Source organism: Lipophrys pholis (genome assembly GCF_963383615.2).
Source record: "Lipophrys pholis genome assembly, chromosome: 7".
Taxonomy (NCBI): domain Eukaryota; kingdom Metazoa; phylum Chordata; class Actinopteri; order Blenniiformes; family Blenniidae; genus Lipophrys; species Lipophrys pholis.
In genome coordinates, this window is record NC_137638.1 from 26463430 (window position 1) to 26486675 (window position 23246).

At 39.6% G+C, this 23246-nt stretch overlaps 1 protein-coding gene across 1 annotated transcript; it reads right to left on the reverse strand.

Annotated features, from left to right (window-relative positions):
• Positions 1-1395: 1395 nt before the first annotated feature.
• Positions 1396-17934, reverse strand: piwil2 (piwi-like RNA-mediated gene silencing 2; the record flags this gene model as incomplete). The annotated part of the gene is made up of 23 exons (XM_080466589.1): positions 1396-2723; positions 4003-4110; positions 5063-5316; positions 6171-6276; positions 6499-6587; positions 6781-6897; positions 6993-7094; positions 8221-8409; positions 8656-8769; positions 11452-11592; positions 11920-12012; positions 12297-12381; positions 12557-12745; positions 13342-13455; positions 13541-13621; positions 14826-14950; positions 15160-15277; positions 15582-15692; positions 16105-16165; positions 16389-16561; positions 17183-17288; positions 17604-17703; positions 17890-17934. 23 exons carry the CDS (start codon positions 17932-17934, stop codon positions 2567-2569), a joined length of 2778 nt encoding a protein of 925 aa, XP_080322715.1. The 3' UTR covers positions 1396-2566.
• Between the last annotated feature and the right edge of the window lie 5312 nt (positions 17935-23246).

The following is a 23246-nucleotide window of genomic DNA, read 5'->3' on the forward strand; positions in this document are numbered from 1 at the left end:
TTATTTTTCCCTTTGAGCATTTTCACGAGTCCAAAAGTCATTTACCACTTCAAACCATCTCCTATACTAAATAAATATCAACAAAATAGTTATTGACTGCTATATTGGGCTAAGACATGTAAACATGTCTGTTTCTGATGGATAAACAAATCAGCAGAATGAGAGGGTGCAGTGTGATGGTATTCAAGTAGGAATTTATGTGTCAATCTGATGATTATAAATATCTTTAAGTCTTGTGAAAATGCAGTTTCCAATCAAAAACATAAAAAAGTGAAAGGTTTCATTGCTGCAGCAGTCAGCTGTTTGAGCATTTTCTTCACAGAGAGGCTACAAGGTCATTCACTCCAGGAGTCAAACTTTAAACCCTCTCCAGTAGTATACACACATCAACAGAATGGTATCAGCTTATTGACTATGGTCAAAACATGTAATCAAGTCTTTCACTGCCAAAATATAAATAAAGTTTCACAATGTTACACTTCGGTTTCTCTAATTTCACCACATCCATCATCATTCATGTGACCACGTGAGCACTTCAATAAGCATTCAGTCATCGTCTTCTTGTTGGTGTCCAATGTAAAACCACTTATCAAAGTTTCCTATCAATGGCCAAAAACTAAGATATCAAAGGTTATATTGTTTTTATACTTTGTGTTTTTCTTTATATGGTCATTGCTTCGATGTGTCTAAAGTCTGGTCAACATGTCTACACAGAAGCCAAATGTTCCTTCCCCCCTCTAGAGAAAAAGGTCATAGATCAGTAAAATTGTTAAAAAAACAAAACACCTGCTAATAAAGAAACACTATTTCATTTAAAAGGAATCACAGTCTCATCTCACAATGATTAATCGTGATTGTAACCTCAAACAAGCACAAAAGCAGTGCTGCTGGAAGATAGTTCTACCCATCAAAGTTTGGCCAAAAGGTGCAAGAAAAACTGTAATAAAGTCAGTATGTGGGTTGAATTGACTCTTACTTGTAGCTTTATTTCCTTGTGGCTTTTCTGGATTCTGCCAGAGTGTGAAACAAACTACTGGCATCATCATCCTTCATGATTGTTTCAGTTTTCTGGCTTTTTCTTTTTAGCCTACATTAAAGCTTTTATTGCTCAATGAATGAGGCAGTTCCAGCAACATAAGCCACCGGGTATCTGGGGCAAATCAAGAAAAGCTGGCTCTTTTCAGGGACAGCCAAGATGGACTTGTCCGGTGATTTATAAACTTTAATAACAAGAAATGGCATTAAAAACTCAAGGTAAAATACGATTCACCTTTAGTAATGACTCACACTTGATGGCAACTTCATTAGATATTGTGCAGCCTATAGTAATCTAGTACAACAAAAATAAATAAAACAGGGTTGAGGTTGGAAGTTTAAGTAGGAAGCACACGAGAGGAAGCCTGAATTGTTTATTTGTTGGGAGTTTTCCTTGTACTTGTCTGCCGCATGGCAGTTTCAGGTCCTTTTCATTGCACTTGACAGAAGAGGTGTACGAAGACGTCAGCGTCAGGTTTCCGACGCCCCGTCAGTCAATCGAGTCAAACAAATATCAATGGCTGAGCAGAACTGAAAACTACAGCACAGCAACACACACACAATGAACTATTATTTAAATTTGAAACTTGGCTGGGTGAAGTTTCTCTCTTTTGGCAAACAGAGATTATAGCGCCACAATATAATCTCTAGTGATTACAGAATGCAGTTCCATTAACTGAACCACCAAATATAAATCACATCCTTTGTGAAGCAGTCTGGTCTTCTTGCCCAAAAACGAGCCACCCAGTTTCATATGCTGCTCCTCCAAAACGTATGTCAGGGAATTCCTCTTCTTCATCGCCACTGGAGCCTTTAAGCTGCCTGTTCATCATGTCATGGGTGTGGATCCCCTGTGGAGCTGCTGGGTCCATTTAGTGGTCAGAACATTCTGTCACCATCGCTGGCAGAAACCAAATACAGACTTGCACACAAAGTTAAGACCTGCCAGATTCAAAATGAAACTTAGAATGAGTCCTGAACACCTGTAGATTCACAAATACTGTCCCCGGGGAAGTTCCTTCTTGGAAGTGTGTTTTTCTTATTCAGATCTTCCACCTTTCATAGGAACCATCGACTATAACAACGTGTGTCGATTCTCTGAAACTTCATAAGCTTACAAAATGAAACTAAGGCAATAGAGAGCATTACAAAAGGGTCTGTATTTATTCTAGTTGAAGTTTTTTTAAACGTATGCATTTAAACAAAGGATTTGTCAAGAACAATTAAAATGAACTTTGATGACACTAAATGCAGAAATACACTTCTGGGATTCACTTGTGTCACCGAATACAAACTTAAAGCGCCACACTGGCAACGTGCAAGAGGCAATAACAGTTTAAGCTTGTGTGTTAAGTTAGTTTTTTTTTTTTTAAAGCAGCATATCAAACGATCTTTTTAAGCAAAGCAAAAGCTGACAAACTTCTATTTCTATTTCGGGGTTGGGGGTGGGTGGGGGAGGGAGACGACATTGTTTGGAACGTTCACATAACAAAAAGGCCAAACAGCCTCCTTGTGTCGTCTGGAGTGGAGCTCACAGAAAGAAGAGTTTCTCTGAGAGCTGGATGGCCGGCTCCGAGTGCAGGTACTGGCCCGCCAGGTAGGCCAGTTTATGAGCGTACTTGCAAGGTGCCGGGACACGAACAGTTCCCGGCCAGTTCCAGTACAAGTGGCACATCTTGAACGTCAACCTGGCACGGAAGAAAATCAACAATGTTACGTTATCGGAATGTTATTTAGCGGAACATTCAGCTCTTGTCTTGTCTGTCTTGCCTCACTCGACCAATTGTTATTATTATTATTATTATCTGCTTGTTTGGTTTATTGTGTGTCTTTATTTGTTATGACGTGCCAAGAAATCACAAAACCTGTAACACAAGTTTACCCATGGGTACTAATAAAGTAATGTCCTGGAGGGAGCTGGAGGTGATCATAGAAAGCTGCTCCATTTTAATGGGGCACAAAAAAATAAACTAAACTAAACACAGAAGCAAACTGGAAACCAGAAATAACAACATTCAACTTTTTCCTCAAAGTACTCGTCTTATGACATTCAAAATAATCAGAATAATAAAATAAAGAATGTTCTGTAGGTTCTTCATAAAAATGAATAAATAAATATATATATATATATACACACGGGCCTAGAATCATTGACTTGGCACGTAATAAAGACTATTAATGACTATTCTTCCCAAACATTGTTGATTTGTTAAAAAAAATAAACAGTCATAATAATAAATAACTGGTCCACTGATGTCGCCATCTGTTTTCACTATGGATTAACAGGTCTAGAAAAAAGCTTTTTAATCTGACCAAATCTGCTGTTTTTTGTATGTTTATAAAAACATCCAGCATCTGTAGCTGGCTTCTCAAGCTCGTGATGCACCTGAGAGAACGCATCAAGAGCTGGACATCAGACCCCATCAGATAACCTCACTTTTGTTATTTTTAGATGCATTTCCAGGAAAATATATCTCTTTAAACTCAGAACAATTTAGGCTTACATTTATGCTTCTGCAGCCTGAGGTAACTTGTTCTGCCATATTAAAGTAAATAAGACACTAATGCTGCAGTTGGCAAATAACTTGGGTCTTTTGGGATTCTATTAATTTTCAAATTGACATTTCAGAGAAATACTTTAACTGATTTAAAGACACTGTATTTGTCGATAAATCAAATTATACTGCACTTTTGTTGATGAAGAAATGCAAAATACATTACCTTTAAAGTCATCATTAAATGTTTTAATTGCATTATTATGCTCCAAGTCCAATCATTGCCCAGTACTTATATTGATCATGAATAGTAAAAGTTAAACCAGGTCGCTTCATGATTTTGATGGTATTTCCAGTCGATCGCAACTAAAACAAGATGCTCCTTATAGACATGAGCAAATAACTTACAAGCCGTTATGTAAAGATTCATAGCATGTGATTCAGGATAAATAAATAAAAATGAGTTGTGCACCGTTGCAAGTGGTCCGGCGAGAAGTTTGCGGTGTTGTACAAAGTGATGTAGTGTGTGGGAAATGCACAGCCTCGAGGAATGTGGTGAGCCACCATGTAGAAGTCCACCCTGCACAGAGGAAAAGAAATACACACAGGAAGTTCAGCTGAACAAACTTTAAAATATCAACAGCAGCCTCCTTATGTTTACTACTGCTGATGTGCACAGAAAACTAAGGTAACATCTTGTCATCTTAAGTTTGATTGAAAAGAAAGAGAATACCATCCATTTCTGATCTGGTTCATTAGATTTAGATTAAAACCTTTACGTAAACTCCATTTCTTTTCAACTGTGCAGCCAGGGAAGAGGTTGCCTGTCTGAAGCCATCCTTCTCACAGTGAAAACTTAAAAATGCATCTTTCTTAACAGGCAGAGTTGCACCGGTGGACGTGAACTGCTGAGGAGACGTGCAAATAAAACGGCACAAACGTTCTCTGTTAGAGAGGCTGAGCCTCACTCACCATTTACTGGAATTTACCCAGCGACTCATTTTGCCATCGGCGGATCAAAAACTTTAATCAAAGCTGCTCAACTAATCTGAAAAAAGTATCCAGGTTCACCGAGTCTTCAGGATGGAACTTCAAAGTTAAAATGAAAGCGCATCTTATCAGGTCAGTGTCTGGATGAAAGTGTTCAGTGAAGGACAACATTCCAGGGTGGAGAGTTGAATTCTACCAGTTTCTTTTACTGACAGTTTATATAATGCCTTGTTTAAATCAATCAATGTGGTGAAGAACTGCACTAGAATTACATGACAACGTCGCTTCAACTTCCCACCGGGATGTAGTATAACTGCAGTCTGAAGTATAACTGCAGTCTGAAGTATAACTGCAGTCTGAAGTATAACTGCAGACTATCTAGGCTGCTCTGATGGCTCTGTAGCCCCCACTAGTGGCTGGCTAGGGATTGAGAAACTATTCAACTGTTAGCCGACTTGTACCTCCCCGTGCATCACCACAAGATGGCCTGTCTAAGAATAACAAATTACATGTGCCCCCCTCCCCCCGCCCCGACAACTAACCAGTTTTTATTGGTGAGGGTATGATCCAACACCGTTCCAGGTGGAGGAGTGCCAAGGCCGTTTCCTGCAGAGAAGTACAGCACGGTGTTGATGCGCTTCTGGACCACGATGAAGGCGAGTTTGGGCTCGTAGTTGGGAAAAGTGTTGAAGCAGGTGATCAGCTGCGGGATCTCGTACTGCTCCACAGCCTTCAGCTGGGAGTCCGACACACCATCCCGATACACCACAATCTTGTCCGGCAGGTTGTGGTTCACCTGCATGTTGATTAGATCAAGAAATGCATCAGACTTAAGCATTTCTGGAAAAGGTGATTCACATGCAGGCCGTGTGCCTTAAAACCAGGCGCAGAGGAAAAAAGAGTCTTGTTTCAAGTTAAGGGCCATTTCAGCAGGACAATTTCATTCTGAAGAAGCTTTGCTATGGAGGTTAAAGACGCTTTGATGGTTTCAGGCTGGAGTGACTCGACATGACTAAAGAACACGTTACTTTACTTTTTATCACTTCATGGTCTCACTTTAAGAAACACGTCACAGCATCCAAACGGGTTCAGTTTAATTGGTTAATATAAACTGATTAGTACAATGAAAAAATAATTGTGACGTTATTACTGCTGAACTTAGAAGCCTCATTATGGGTTTGACACCAGATTTTAATAACTTTACAAAAGTTGACAAAAAGTTGAAAAAACAAAACAAGCGTCTAGTTAGTGCTTTGTTTGCATTTCAGTCTGTTGAGTTTTACAAAAAGTCTTTGATTATAATCACTAAATAATTTCTCATTATAAAACTCATGACTTTAGAATCTACTTCATAATTAACACAAAGTATTTCTCCCCATCTTTTCTTTGAGATCATTTCTATTACATACAAAAATTTCCTCCAGCTCTTCTTTGAAGATCCCAAATTGCTCAAGTCTAAGAATCTTTTGTTTTGTTTTTATTGCCCATTTTTCCTGAAATCAACGTTTTTTTTTTTTGCAAAACACCAAAACACGCAACAACAACAAAAGAAAAAGGCAGCTCATGTTGGACACCCCCTTCATTTAGAAATCTCTTAATATAAAAAAACTAATTCCGGACCCTTCAAGGGGCATTTGGGGAATTTATTACCTCAAAGTACTTCTGCAGCGCCGCGAGAAAACAAACCCTGAAGCCACTGATCAGTTCCTCGTTGGGTCTCTGGAAAGTTACCCTGGAGTACCAGCGAGTCAGTGCCCTGGAGAAGACAAAAAATATATAATAAAAAAATCAGGAGAAAGATAGTCATTCTCTTGTTCCAAATATTTTTTCAGATAATAAGCATATTCAGTACATTATATCTGTTGACAGAACATAAACTGCACAGAAACAATGTCAACAGAAAACCATTACATTCTTGTATATTAAATGCAGAGAAAAGCACAAGTCTATCTGAAGTGTAATTGAATGAAATGTTCACCTGTTCACACTGGCAACAAACCCCATGACGGAATGGCGGGTCTTGCTGGGGTTGTGGTGGACATCAACTCCAATCACCATCAAGTTTTTCTGTTCAAGCGGAGCAGGATTACAATCATACACGTTTCTCTAAAAACAAGTGTTTCTCTGTCCGGCATCAGAATCTGAAAAACTTAAGACATTCCATTTGTCATCAATGGTTCAATTATTTAATTTTATTTTTTATACTCAAAATGGAAGGCATCGATGAGTACAATATATTTTTGTAATTCGTAATACTCACGAGTGGAACATTGACAGTCCACAGCTCTCCTCCCAGTTTGCTGTTCATCTGCATGAGCACCTTTTGAGCAATGCCTCTCAGCTTCTGTTTCTGGCTAATTGTGTTGATATTGATTGCCTAAAGATAAAGAAATAACAAATTCATCTAGATGCAAAAACTCTTAAAAAAATCAAAACAAAACTCAAAAGGTATAGCGTTAGGAGGATAAAAACCTGGGACGGGATAGGATGTTTCACACAACACAGCTTCTTGATGGCGCTGTAGAGATCTTCCCGGTTTCCAACCAAGATGCAAACAACAAGCTGCAACTTGGGCTGTAAACAGAGGAAAGAAACCTGAGGCAGGAGAAACTTGATTTACACAAGGAAAAAAACGAACCATGTGTGCTTTTTCAAATGAATAAAACTCGAAATGTAAGTTTTTTTTTTTTTTTTTAACTGTATTATAGAATTTTGTAAAACAGCAGAAGATGGACCCAACTCTGAATATTTTAATCACCATCAGTGGTGTCAGAGCAGTTTGCACTAAATCGGCTGCAGCATGTAAAAACTTTCACAGCTATGAGTTGTCCAGGTTTCCTCGGGCAACCAGCCAGGAACTGCTGTCAGTCATTTCATGGTCTTGTTACTCAGGCAACCACCATTAGAGGTAAAAATAGAGAAAGAAATGACAGCAAACTGTATGGTGAGTCAGAGCACACAAAGTTTAGCCACACATTTTACTATAAGAAATAGGAGGCAATATCATTTTTCTTCTTTACTCAAGTAGTTTATTTTCAAATATATGCATGTATGCCCTTGAGTGCATAAGCCTGTAAAGATGTGTAGACTATCAATACATAAGCAATTCAGCAATACTTAATACTGCTGAAAAGATGCTACTAAAAGGTAATGGTACATTAAATCAATAATGATAATGGAAAGGTGAGCGCTCTACCCCGTCCTCAGCCCTAGTTAGCTGGAATCAGCATCATTGACCTTAACACCCCCCCCCCCCCCCCCGCCCCAAAACAAACAACTTGCGCCTGCTGTCTGGCTGACTTCTTTGTTGTTGACAGCTGAAAAGCACAAATCCATTTTTTGATGTCCTGAATCCTCTGGTGAACATTTGGCACAGCATCCATACTGAAGTGAATTGTTGATGCACCATTGTTTATATGCTGTGGGGATTTTACTTGCATCTTCATACCAACTAAAGGAGGAGGGTGTGGCAGACAGATTATAATTTCCATTGAAGGAGATATACTCAGAAGAGCCTGTGTTGTCAGGGTAAAATGACACAGTCGGGCTCAATCTTTTGAAGATTTGGGTCAAAGCGTGTTATTAACACTTCATGAGGACACCCAGGGCTGCAATGGGTAATGAAAAAAAGCACTTTCAAATTCACATGATATACTGGAACAATTATGTTCCTGTTTTCAACTACATTTCTCCTTTTTACCTCACTGGTGAGATGAGATTGGATGGAATTGATGTAAGTGTCGGTCCGATCATCCTTCAACACCACCCGATTGGGCCGCGCCAGTCGGACCCCGATGGGCTTGCCCACCTTGCTAAAGGTGGCAACCAACTCATCGGCATGTTCTGCACAGCGGGGAGGGTAAAAGATGGCCCAGGTGTTCAAGGGGATCTAGAAGCCACACGAGTCAGTGATTAAAGAATCAAACCGAGACAACACACAAGATCATGGACTTTCACTAAAGCAGGAAATGTAACAAGTGTCGCCTTAAAGAAAACTTTCAAAATCTGAACACATGCTGATCAGCATTACTCCCCTTTCACAAAATGCCCCGGGTTGATCCATGTTGTTGCTCATTGACCAACTTAATCAACTCAGTAAAACTGTGATTATAATCACTGCAGTCGACATACTTACAGAACTGATTGAAGCGTCGTTCACAACCTCCCTGGACCAAGATGCATTGCTGCTAGAAGCAAAGGTTGAAGACTGCAGACAGATGGTTTCAACAGGCAGCGTTCTACCTTTAACCTGCAACACACACAACATGTTTACAATACACACACTTGTCTACCAATCTATTTCAAAGCCCACTGGATCTCTTTCGGATAGATAGCAGCATTAAAATGCTTTGAATTGTGCTTGAATTTCTTGGCAGTTCTCTGATCCATTTTAACCAACATATGCATATCCATCAATTGAAAGAAAGAAACAGAAGAGATGGGTACCTTTCACATTTGGACTGGTACGGTACTGATACCTGGTACTTCACGGTACCAGTTTTTGGTACTTTTGTGTGTTTATGTGGTAATAAATGGTATTTTGTTCAATAATAAGATCTCAAATTCAATTTAACATTAATTTTTCAATATGTAAACTTTAACAAATATATCAAACAACATGGAAATAGAATGGAAACGTAGAAATTTCTTCAACATGAAAACCTTTAACTGTTTTTTTCTTAATAAAGCCCAGCTCCACGCACTCCTATTCCTTTCCTCTTAGGAATTTCATATTCATTCACTCCATACCAGGTGGTAAACTATGTATGTAGCCGGTTCGGAGCAAAGAGGATGGAAGCCTAATTTTCAAGCTCCCTGAAGGTTTTATCAACTAACCCCCCCCCCCAAAAAACGTTTTTTTTGTCAATCCTGGTGGACATTTCACAAAAGAATGAGGAAAGGGGTTACTACTAGAAGTGTATTAACCGAAGATGACCCAGACACTCGAGGCAGAGCCCAAGTCGCTCTCCAGACTCGCACCCACGTGAGGAAGCTAGCTTTGAGGCTAGCCTGCCAAGTATTTAACGAATTTCGGGAATTCAGAAGAGACAAAGCACAACTGTCCGACATTAAGCAAGAGTTAAAGCGAGCAAATGACAGACTGGATGCGGTGGAAGGGAGAATTGATGAATCTGAGGCCGTGCTTCAAGCAATATGAACGCTAGACAAGCGGCTAACACAGTGGCAGGCTAGCCTGGAAGCGACGCCGATTGACCAGGAGGGTCGAGAGCGGCGAGATAGTTGGAATTATGGTATTCCCGAAGATAAAGAGGGCACCGACATGGTTGGCTTCCTGGATAACCTGCTGAAAACCTCACGCGACGGCAATTTGAGGTTTGACCAGGCGCATCGAGCCTCAAGGCCCAAAGAGATACGGAGCCTAACAATTAGTCTTGTACCACTTATACTTCATCTAAAAACTCCTGGATAGACCGTTCTTTTTCTATTTGCTTTTTGGTGACAGACCATCTTTCCCAATATGTTCAAAGTTTGTGTTTGATTTTCTGCATTTTGTGTGTGTGTGTGTGTGTGGGGGGGGGGGTCTATTGTGAGCGACAGAAGTACACGTATATAAGTGCAGTATGTCTGAAAGTAAGCATTATATTGTAGTAGGCTCCCAAATTTATATATATTTTTTAAATCTACAAAAAAAACCCAGAGCTGCACGTTTACGTGAAAGGGGCGGAGTTCGCAGCGTCTGACCAATCACACATGGAGAAATCCTGCAGCGCAGTTTAGATAACTGAAGGAGCAGTTACTCTGAGAATATTAAGAATTAAAACATCTATTAATGCCGCGTAACGGGCTATCTTCACTGTGGTCTAGACTGAAGTCAAACTACACCGAGTAGCTGCAGTTTGCGGTCTTAAAAAAAAAAAAAAAAAAAAACAACCACCACAAAACAACATCAAGACCCCCGGAATCAAAGAGGAAATGTCGATCAAATTCCTGTAATCTTTTATTCTATTTGTAAACAAGAAGGGTGACACATGAGTGACAATTATTAATTTATGCAGGTTCAGATGAAAGATTGATGAAATGAGAAGAGTCCATCTCTGACATTCTGCATGTCTCACATGACAGAACATAACTTCTTCTGCACGTTGCCCTGAATCACAAAACTGCTCACAAAGAGGCTGACAGGCGTCCTGATATGTGCAGGAAAAGGGCTGCATGGAGCAGGAGTGTCCTTATAGATATTCTGACATGTTAACATGTTTGTTTGGGAGTTCAACCCGTCAGACAACTGAACAGTCTGAAAGCAGGCAAGGTGCTTCCTTTCATTTGTCCGTGGGCAAGAAACTGAACTGGGAGGAGTCCAAACCTGGTTCAGTTTGAATTAGACTGATCAGCTGATGGGTTGATGTTACAAAAAGGAGAGCATGATGTCAAGTCAGCGAGAACTGACAAAACGTAAATGAGTGAATATCTTAAAAGCATCACACTGGATGTAAAGTTGACTGAAGTGAAGACGGCGGTGCTGAACTGTATTCAAGTGAGTTAGAGAAGCAGTCCGGTGCTAAATGGTGGACACATACATGCAGGTTCATGTCTTCAGTTGCAGGGAAAGTCCAATTAAAAAATAAATCTAGACATCATACTTTCTGTCACAGGCTGGGACACTGTGTAAAGACACACCATGTGGATCTTAGTACGTTTACTTCTAGCCTGTGAGGTGGGGGGGGGGGAGCTATGCAAATTGTTGGGGCTCCTATGAACCACCTTGGACGTTTTCTGAACCGTGTAACAAAAAAAGGTTTCCTCTTAAACAGGTGATAAATACGGGCTTAAATATAGATTATTTTTTAAATATAGATTCTCAATGCAGTTCAGGATCCTGTACAGAAGCCAATCAATCAATTGTAAAAAACAAAAAAAACAAAAATAAAAACAATGAAGAGTTTCTTTGGCCAATGATGCACGTTCTTACCTTCACAATTTCTGAGCCAATTTCCAGCCCCCATTGGTTCAGCTCCTTCACACTCTCTGAGCTGCTTTTGATGTTCTTCAGCAGCTGATTTATTGAGTGGATGTGCTGCTCGCTGGTCACATTGATGTGTCCAGTCACATCCTGCAGTTTATAAAAAGACATTCGACCAAAAATGAGTTTTGGATACTAATGTGATCTTGCAATATGCATGACAATACCAAAACATTATTGATCACCTTTCTCTATATATAAACACAGAATGTATGAGTGTAATTCAATGTGTAAAATGTGCAGCCTTTGTTGTGTGTTGCTGTGATAGCGTTGCATCATCGAGCATGTGTTGGTTTTACAATTTATTTTTTTTAATTTACACAAATTAAACCTGTAGTTACACAGGACTAATTAAGTTCTTGCACCTATTCAAAGGGGCTAAAAAATGGAAACTTTTCACCAACTCATCAAATTTACCTTCATGAATCTGTTGTCGTTCCTCATTTTCTCAGGAATCCCCGTCATGAAGGAAAGCTCGGGCACTAAAAGGATCTCCCCCGTGATGAGTTGCTGCAACAAATCAAACCATCAATAAATCACACAGATACATATTGCTTGTGTTTTAACAATAAATACTGCCACAATTAAGTGTTAGCATTTTCTTTGGGAAATACTGTTAAATTCAGGCCTGCAAAATATACATTCTAGATTTTCTTCACCCTATTTAAAAAGGACATCAAGCCTTTAAAGTATTCCAGAATGTGAGACTGCTTGTAGCCACAAGGTGGCATTCAAAGGCAAGAATTCACCTTTAAATTATATGAACAAACAACTTGTGCAAAACAGAATCTCACCTTCCCCCCAGGCTTGGATCTCTCCTTTGGCCTGTGCATGAGCAAAGGCTGTTCCATCTCTTTGATTGAAATCCCATAGTTCTTGCTGTTAAAATGTCAAAGAGCATACAATGTCATAAAATAATCCTATTATATAACTATATTAGCGTCAGTCACATATTTAGAGACGTGGTCTGAGCTTAAGATTTACATTTAATTGCACAAATGGCCTTTTGGCATGCTGCACTGCTTTGGTGAGTTTGTCTTCAGTGTCACTTCACCTGTAGTAGTCAACAAAGGTGGTCTTGGAGCCATCCATCAACGTAAACGTGTCCGTGGGTGACTTGTTCCACTCAATGGCGTCGATGCGGTAGGTACGGTTGTTGTAGCGCGTGATGACGATGGAGCCGACCAGCTCTTTGGTGCATTCGTCTTGGAAGTTCTCCCTGCTCTGCTTGTACAACACGTTCCTGGCAGACGGGACACGAAATTACATTGCTCCACTTTATTTAGACACAACTGTCCTCCGCCATCTTCTGGCCTTTTAAGGAAAATATATGGAATAGCTGGGGCACGATAATAAATAATCCATAGCCTCTGCGAGCCTGTTGCATTTGTACAGTTGTTGCCCTCTAGTTTACCTCAATATTCAACCACATCCCCAGAGAAAATGAGTATTGCAGTTGAGGTTATTTACAGTCCTGTCTCAGAGGACAGAGACAATAAAAACGTCCCCTCTGAGAACCTGATATGAAGTATGTATGGTTATGTAATAGAAGATGACATTTAAACATCTCCATGCAGGTAACGGTATAGACAAGGTTTAAACTTTTATGAGAATGTCCAAGTACCCATATTGAGGGGAAAAAGAAAGAAGCCTATTTCAAGATGCACTTGTTAAAGTACTATACGTCCAACAACAGCAATAAGAGAGCAGATTTAGTCCAGGCTCAGCGTTCAGGTTAAACTATTTTCAATGGTGTTGGATCAAAACAAATATTTCCCTTGAACATAAAGATGGACCAACAGTTCATAAAGTGGAAAACATGCAGATGAGTAAACTTACATAACATCCAGTACAGAATCGTTTCGCAGGATTTTGTGGGTGACTGCCACTAACAGGAAGAGACCTCCATCCGTACGCTTTATACAGGTCTCGTAACCTGGCCACACTTGAAGCCTGTAGTAATTAAAAACAAAACAAAAGGAGATCAGATGAGGCAGAATTGCCTCGGTTCAATAATAAAATACAACTGATTACTAACCGATGTTTTCCAAGAATGACTGCATTTTCTGGACTGTAGTGATTCCGTCCCACCAGCTTGAGTCCGAGGATTTTCATTATCCTGAAGACACAACGCCAAATTATTGAAGTTACTCAATATGATCAATTAAATGGGAAAATCAGGGCGGTGAAATGACAAGACCAATGAATACAAAGAAAGCAGTACCGCAAGTAGTAAGCGCATGTCAAGCTTTGAACCGCTTTAGAATATTTTTAACATTAACGTGAACATTTCCACCTCCATCTCAAGAGTTAAATTCAAGAAAACAAAAGCCTAACTTTCTCACTGCCGCTACACAGAAAAACTGACTGAAAATATTCCCTGAAATAGTGTTAATACAGTTTAACATCATAACTTCTCAAATAATATTTCTACATCAGCTCATGCCTGCCATGTTTGTTATCGTGTTTGTCAGTAAGATGTGAAACTCCACATTGTAGCACAAACCATTTGAGAGTTGTTGTGTGGGAACCGTAGGTTTTCACCAAACTAAATGTAAGACGGCCTCTGTTCCGAAGCACTCGGCCTCCTATGACATGGAGTCAAGACGATCTATTTGTCTCTACGTCATTGTGAGAGCACCAATAAAGCACATCACGGCTGCGTGTACATTTTATATTAAACACACAGGACTCCTATTCCCAACCAATGGCATTTCACAAAAAGAGCATCTTTAGATTCCCATTCTTGATTTTTAATCTTTCTACTTTATGATTATTGTCACCAGGTATATGTAAAATGATGTGAAACATGAGGTTTAACATGGGAGCTTCGTTGCTCGACTGTATGTGCAGCTTGTCTTGCCAGTCAAAAATACACTTGCTGAATATTGTTCAGTCACTTGTGGGACACGTTTTGTATAGAATGGCCACGTATTACTTTGAGTGTGCAACCACACATGGCATCAAATAAATAAGGAATTAACTGGGCATCTGCCGCCATCTGGCAGTGTCAACCTTTATTTTGTATTTGTTCCACCCGTTGCTAATATCCGATGGATTGCAGGTTCACACAAACACACCACTCATTAAGTTTGTGGCCTTAACATCTGCAAAGACGAAACATGGAAATATTCTATAACCCTGACAAGTTGATTTGTCCTGATTAATGTTGTGTGTTGGGGGAATCATTGTGTAAAGTATGTCTGACATTGTAAATGACAGATTTCCAGTGTGAGACAAACGCAGAGAACATCACAGGAAATGTCACCGCAGATGTCCTGCAATACGGACAGTTATGCATAAAATGTGTTTTTAAGATTTACCTCCTGAGCACCACATTGTAGAAAGGGAGGCAAAGGTCGGAGTTGGGCGGCAAAATTTTTGTCATCTGGATTTTGATCTGGATATTCTCCTTGTCAGTCAATCTCACACTCTGGAGCATGACCACCTTTACGCCATCAACAGAAGCACAGAAGATAAATCAGCATCAAATTAAACTAGGACATGCTTACGTCTACTCTGAACTATAAAACAAGTAAGCAGGTTACAAGTTAACTTCATAGAAACATTTCTGTAAAAAAATTGTGACTGAATTGCAGAATCCGTTCTTGCATCGTTGCCATACCAAAGCTCATCAACAGCATGAGTGATACCCACATCTTTCAGTTTCACGGGCAAGTACAGCATGGAGCCATCAAAAGCCACCACTTCCCCGGTAGTGGGCCGGTGTTCTTTCATCATGCCAAACCGCATAGACATGGACTCTACCGGAGGGCTGAAAATAAAATCAGAACACCACATTCAAAGCTTTCACAATGCTGCTTCACCACTTTTTTCCTTCAACTGATAAAACTCACAAAATGTTTCCTTCAGGGGTTTTATTGACTTTGGCGCTCCGCAGTAATTCCAGCTTGTTTTTGTTCTCCGTTTCAGTTCAAACTGAGAAATCTTTAACATTTGACACAGTTTTGCATCACGGAAAAATAGGCCGCAGTGATACGTCTCTTTTTGAAATGTGAATCAGCCTTCGTCACTGAACTGCTGCTACACAGAGAAGAAAAACATTAAATGGTACTTACCAAAATGTAACATGGTACTGATAGACTGCTTTATTTCTGAAATGGACCGGGATATGGTTCGATCCAAGAGTTATTGGAGCTCCTGTCGTCCCAGTTTTTTGTGTTGGCTCACTGTGACGAGACAAAAAAACCCAAACAAACAAAAACCCTCAACCAAAGAGCCAAAACTGTGAAGGTGAGGTGAAGGACAGACTGGAGGTAAACACCATAACTCAGTGTATAACAGAGGCATGGCCTGCAACAACACTGCACCATAGACTCAATAAATAGTAAACATATTACTTGGCTTGGTTTCCCAAACAGCAAAGAAAAAATACATTATGTTATGGAAAGGCTGATGTATAAAAATAATATGCATAATAGGAAGCAACTTGGCTATAAACTGCGACGTATAGAAGTCTCTCACCTTCTGCGGAGTCTATTCAGCCAGTTAGAGCTCAAACAGCAAAACAAAACTAATGGATGATGAGTACCTACTGGTGTGTGTCAAGAGATAAATGCAAAAGAGAAACAGCATGCTTACCTGATCGCCTCCATCGTCAGCTCCTTCTTTAAAGGCTCACCTGTAGAAGGCTCAAGTGGTTCTGGAGAGGTGGGCACAGGTCCTTTACAGAATTCACATGTAGAAAAAATTGTTAGGAGTTCTGAACTACTTTCTAACGAAATTGCCTTTTATGCTAAACGACAACTGAATTTCAAACGTACCTTTTTAGAAGTTAAGCTAAACATCTCGGATATTTAGACTGAAATATTACTTTTAACCTGGATGAGGTTGGAATCATTTCACAAACCGACAAGATTCACTACCTGCTTGAGGAGGAGGAGGGTGCAGGGCTGCTTGGGGCCCAAGTGTTGAAGAAGTAGCACCAAGTTGACCTGGAGGCAGAGAGGAGAGCAAAGGAAGCGCTCTTCCTACTGCAGGCTGTGACGGCGCTCCTCTTCCCCGGCCCATGAGCAGTGGAGAGGCTTGGCCATGAACACTGTTGACAGGTGAAACGCAACCATGAGAATGGATATGTTTATTCATCAACAGGAGAAAATATACTTTTACTTGCAATTAGTTTATAAAGTGATTTATGCAAATACTAAGCTGAGAAAGTAAAAAGAGGAAAAAATTTATTTCAAGATACAGACAGCTTTGCAGTGAAGGATTTTATGATGAAATACAGATTGTTTAAATTCCTGCAACCCTCAGATCTCCACCCAGGCCCACAGCATAACTACTTCATTTGCTTTGGCTTTTTAACTTTTTGCAGACACTCATAATGCTTGAACTTTCCGAATACGCCAACCTAAAGATGTCAGGGTACAACAACGCATTTTTATGTAAAACGTCTTAGAATTCTGCAGCACTATTAAAATTTGATATTTGCTGTTATTTTATGACGGCACATTCCTGACATTGTTCAATACACAATAGTCAGCCTATGATAAGCAATTATTTGCAGGACAACTTCTACTTTAGCTAAAAAGCTAAATTTAAATTCATTATCTATTGGGACACAGTACTTTGTGAATCGCATCTTATTCCTGTATTGTTGCATATGTATGGAATTACTGGAACCTCCAACAAACCGTGCTCACCACCACTGACTCCTTACCTGCTGCCTTTAGTCATCGTGTCTCCAGGCTGGGCGACACTCTCTGGGCTGCTGGCTGCACTCACTGGAGCACCTGGAAGTTTCATCTCACTCGTAGGTCCTCGACCTGTAATAAAATCATCACATCAAATTGGCACATTTTTCTCCAATTACATGAAATGTGTCATTTAGAACTGGACAGTTGACTATGATTGATGTGGCTCTTGCAAGAAAAAAAAAAAAAGATAGATTCAGGACAGTAGTTAAACATCAGGTAAATTTCACTGCAACTTGTGTGTGTGTGTGTGTGTGTGTGTGTGTGTGTGTGTGTGTGTGTGTATGTGTGTGTGTGTGTGTGTGTGTGTGCGACACAGGCTGCATAATCACCATCTACAAAGAACTTATTGTGTGTATTTATTTGCAGAATGAGCAAGTCACTGACCAACAGGTGGTGCTCCTCTCCCCCATGAGGTCAATGGCTCAAAACCAACTCCTCTGAACATTGACACCAGCGATGTTGGACCCTGTGCTGGCAAGGCAACCTGTAGAGAGGAAATCAAATTTATTTACAGCTTCCAATGCGAGACAATGACATTTAGCAAAGCATAACTTGTGTAGAAAAAAAGCCTAAAGAAAAGATGTGTAGGCCACACCTCTTTTTTTGTCACAGGAGGGGTGTCTCCAATCGGGCCTGGTTTTTCAGTTTCAAGTGTCGGTGCAAGTCCGACTTGAGGCTCTGGTCTGGACAGGCTCGCACCTCTGGATACACCCATCTGTGGTTCAGATAGAGAGAGCAGCAGGCCTCGTGCTCGGCCAACAACCGGCTGATCATGTGGTGCCACTAGACCTCTGGCTCGCCCAACAACAGGTTCAGCGGTCATGGGAAATGCTATTCCCCGTCCATGCGGGTGACCACTCATAGTGGAAAAACCTTGTCCACCAGTAGGGCTTTCTGTCGAGAGCAGCAGTCCTCTACCTGCAGCCAAATCTTTAGGTTGGAGTCCTCTTCCACGTCCCAACCAGGGGATGTTCGTCATATCGCCGGAGTCAGGGGGTTTCCTTGGATCCATCTGATCAATTTAGAGGATATCAGCTGACAAGGAGAGTGAGAAGCAAATTCAATAATGTGCAAATGAATTTAATACAAATATGACACAAATACAAAATCCAGTTTGTAGCAGGGTAAAGGGGCATATCCCTGAGAAACTCTGAAGTGAATCTATAATAGTAACAGAGGTAGAGAAAACCTCTTATACTTAATGACAAGACTAACAAGTTTTATCCAGTTTAAGCTGTCTATGTGTAAAAATTCAGCTGCCTAATTAATTCTAACTTTTCAGTTTCACTTCTCTTCATTCAAATTCAGTTGTTGCGCGAAACATCCGGGACCTGAGCTTGCCGCCAAGCAAAAGTAGTCGAACACAGATGGGAAAAGGTCGATTTTATGACAGCAACTTTACTTTATGATGCCATCACTCCCAAATTCCATGGATATAAAACGCTTCAAAATTACAACTGACATGGCATATATGAGTAAATGCGTTATTTTTCCATTAAAACGTGGTGCATAGTGAACTTATTCAAGTCAGGGAGATATCCCAGAATAATTTTGACAACCTAATTTATCCCCATTGTAAAGACAAAGTTCATTAATATGCTATTTAGTCCTATTACACAAAAAACACATTTATTAAACCTATATGAAACACTGCATTCAATTTCTCAACTTACTCAAGTTTGAAAACCAAAGGAATATCCAATACATACTGTTTCTCCACTTCTCGAGGAGTAAATATCGCCAGCTGACGCTCGAAGACACAAATTAATACTTATTTATTTTACAAAAAACAAGACAAAACAAAAAAACTTACTTTAGTCCGCGGTCCTTTAGCATTGGCAGTAACTAACACGTGCTAGCTAGCCTAGTGGCGCACGTGCCACGAGCAATTCAAGACAGCTGGCGACAAAAAAGAAATCCCATAAAACCCAACATTGTGATTAAAATACCTACAGTTAAAGTTATAATAAAATAACTCATATGTACCTGACGGAAATCCTCCGCACGTATTCACAAAAGTAGAATTGAGCACGTAAACAGTGCAACTCGACTCCCACTGACAGACCTGAAGATTTTCAAACCGGTCCAGGCCGGCATCTGTCAGCTGCGCTCTGATTGGGTAATTAAATGTCGTCAGCTGCAACCATTGGCTAAATCACCTGTCAATCTTTTTTTATCGTCCAATGATTCTTTGGATGGCAAAGCAAACTCGTTTTTTCAAACAAGATAATTCAATGCTTTACAATATAATAAAGGAAATACATTAAAACAAGCAGATAAAGAATCAAAATCTTTAAGCGATTAAGAAAGCTGCAAAAAAGAAAATAAATAAAGTAAAATCTTAAGGTTAGACAGACAGACGCCTGTTGTTTAAGGCAGCAAGAAGGTACAAACAACTTCATTTCGACTTTCATTGTTTTATATATATATATATATATATATATATATATATATATATATATATATATATATATATATATATATATATATATATATATATATATATATATATATATATATATATATATATATATATATATATATATATATATATATATATATATATTAATCGCTATATATTAATCGCTATAACATACAACACAATCATTTCAGCTCACTTTTACAGAGAGAACACAACAAGGCAGAAAGGAGATAGGACACGCACACACACACACACACACACACACACACACACACACACACACACACACACACACACACACACACACACACACACACACACACACACGCACACACACACACACACACACACACTATACGCCATAGAAGAAGAAATGGCGTAAAACCGGAGACAGGGGGAAGATCAACTTTAATTGTCCCTTGGAGGGTGATTTGTTGTGTCGCAGTTACAAGAATGTAAAAACACAGGAAATACACAGTAACATGAACTAGACATGGGCATTAGCAGCAATCTTGGTCCTCCAAACAGATGTTGTTAAGTGCAAACAGTCGCTCATTCAGAAGCATCAAGACGGGATACATTAAATAAAATACAGCAGGAAACAACCTGTCTTTTGATCCCTGTGTTACTGCCACACGAAGGCCGGACGGGAGCTTCTCCTGATCGAGAGGATGAGTAGCATCCATAAGAATAAACTGAGCTTTCCCTTTAACTTGTGTATTAAAAATGTCCTCAAGACTGTTAAAACACACCCAGCTACTTTAGAGTCTTCTTTCACAATCCTCCCGAGGGTGTTCTTGTCCTTGATGCTAAGGTTACCACACCGGCATATAATGGAAAAGGAAATTATGGACTAGAAGTAGGAGCAGTAAAAGAGCTTCATCAGGGAATATTGGACCAACAAGGGAAGTCTAAACCACGGCCTCTCCCCATCGAGTTGACCAACCATACTAGATTTCCTTCTTAGCCACCTTCAAAACCTGTTAAACACAAATCAGACGTTTCTGGGAGGTTAGTTGCAGACTAACAGCTTGACGACTGTGAATTTCTGAACAGAAATAGTCCTTGTACAAGCGAATACAAAATCCCAATAGATAGTCCAAAGAGAGAAGTCGTTTGTCCTCTTTTTAAAAACAACAGCAACCCCACAACAAAATAAAACAAAACAAAAAGAAACCCTGGGTTGATGAATTTAATTTGATGAATGCAAAGCGTGCTACAACCCCACACTTTCTGTTGAGTTGGTTAAGTTTGAGTCAAATTCGTGAGTCATAATATTCGTATGAATTGTGTGTTTGTCAAACTTCTCAGCTTCAGACATTTTTCTTTTTTTTTTAAATTCAAGCCGGCACAATTACAAAGATAATAATCGTACAAAGATGAATGAGACGATGCTTCACCACATACCCAAGGTCAGCCGCTGACATCCACGTAGAGCAGTTATATGAACAAGAAAGCTGCGATAAAGAACGTCAGCGGAGGCAGTTCAACAGTCCAAAACGTATAAAAGAGCCCGTAGAGCTTTGTTTTTCAGGTCATTGGTCAGGTGTGTTGGCAATTAGTCCTAAACTCATTTGAAATAATGAGAAAAGGCTCCCTGAGGGTTTGAGGTGATGGCATTTTGCTCCGACATGAACTCTTCGGGAATAAATTAATCACTGTTACATAAAGAAACCAGTCTGCTGGTCTTTATTTCCAACTTTTTTTCTTTTCAAAGTGGGGGACACACACACACACACACACTAAGGGCAAACAGATTAGTTTTTTTAACTTTTATTTTTTCAAGGAATCCATTGCCATCTATTGACAGATTATGGTAACTGCATCAGAGAGAAGAAACGTGGTTGGTCCTCGATGAGTAGATCCACTTCCCCTCTGCACTTCCCCTTTATTGAACGAGTGACAACATTTGGTGATTTCCTTGTTTATGTCTGCTGCTTTCAAACTAACAATGAGGATTTATCAACAATCACAGAATACATGAAAACTAAATTTTGCCAAACAACGAAATAGCAGCCGCTTTAAATATTCATAGAATTTGTGTAAATAATGAAAAAATATTAAACATCAAACATGACATATATATTTACATAGACACTGATGTGATTTGTCATTTTGCCTTTAAAAAAACTCCAACAGTACCTGGTGGTGCTTCTATTACAAATTTAATCCCAGTATCAGTAAAACAAGTGAAAACATACAAATTCGAGGTTTGCATAGAAACGTTTGTGGCAAATAAAACACTGCGTTATGCATAAGATACATCAATTACATTCTATTATTTATTACATAAAGTCACTGAGAATGAACTCTATTTATATGAAACCTTTGCGCTATAAAACATAAAATAGATGCAAATCTGGTAAGTTGACTCTTTCTCCTACTAAATAAACAAATAAATAAATAAATAAATCACGCATTCTGATAGTATCTTCTTCTTTTACTTTTGTGACTTTATCCTCTTAGTAAAAGGTTGAACATATTCTCTTTTCAGTGAATCCTGTGTGAGTAGCCAAATGTCAGAGGAGTCTGACGTACGCCACAGTTACAACATTCAGAATCAATATTAAAAACATGGGGAACCTTTAAGTATGAGGGTGGTTCCACGTTACCGAAGTACAAGCTTGTGCCTGAAAGTTTGACATCCCACTGCTCACAGGTCACTTCATGGGTACGATCCTCCACCCTTAACTTCAGGGTTCAGGTTGGTGTAAATGTTTTTGCCACTTCACGTTTGATGCTGAGATGATCTGATCATCACCACGGTGGCGACCCCAGGAGGGAGCGGTTGAAATGCTGTCATTTGTTCGCTGTGGTTCTGAACAGCTCTGCGGCAAAATGCCAACATGAAGAGCTCGAGTACAACAAGAGCAGTAGGATGTGCTTTTATTTCATTCTAATTTGGGCAGATTCACGGGGGTGGTAGTCAGTAATTGAATACCTGCTGAGACGTCTCAGCCCGGAGAAGTTTGACGTGTTTGTGAATTTGTACTTGTACTCCCTGTTGCTGGTATTTTTTTTATAAATTTTTTGAACTGACCAACAATTGGAGGCACTTTGTTCACAGTGTTTCAGAACACAACAGCAGACATGAGATGGCTAAGAATCTTCTTTTGGCTTGTTTCTGTTCAGGGTTGTAATTTAAATAAAAAAGAAGTTTATAAATATTGTGATAGTAAGATGAATAGAGTCTAAAATAACATAAATAAACCACAAGGCTTCAGATGTAGACTGTCCTCAACGACATGAGCACTCATCCATCATCTAAATCTACTTTAACCTCATTCTGACAGGCTTCCAGCTCACCGCGAGGAAAACACACAGAGACAGAGAATCACCCACACATACATTTACATGTGCATCACCTGAGGATTCAGTTCCCCCGACTGGCTCATCTTTTCCTAATTACCAGAGCTTAGGAAGAATGTTCAATCTCCCTGCAGGTGAGAGAAAAGGTCAAAGACTTAAATGCAACAACATCTATTGTAAGGCTGCGATGCTGTAAACTACAGTCATAATATCTGGAGGATCCAGTTTGCACTTTGAGCTTCATCTTTATGAAAAGTGCCTCATAAGAAGAGTTTGATTGATTGACTGAATGGACC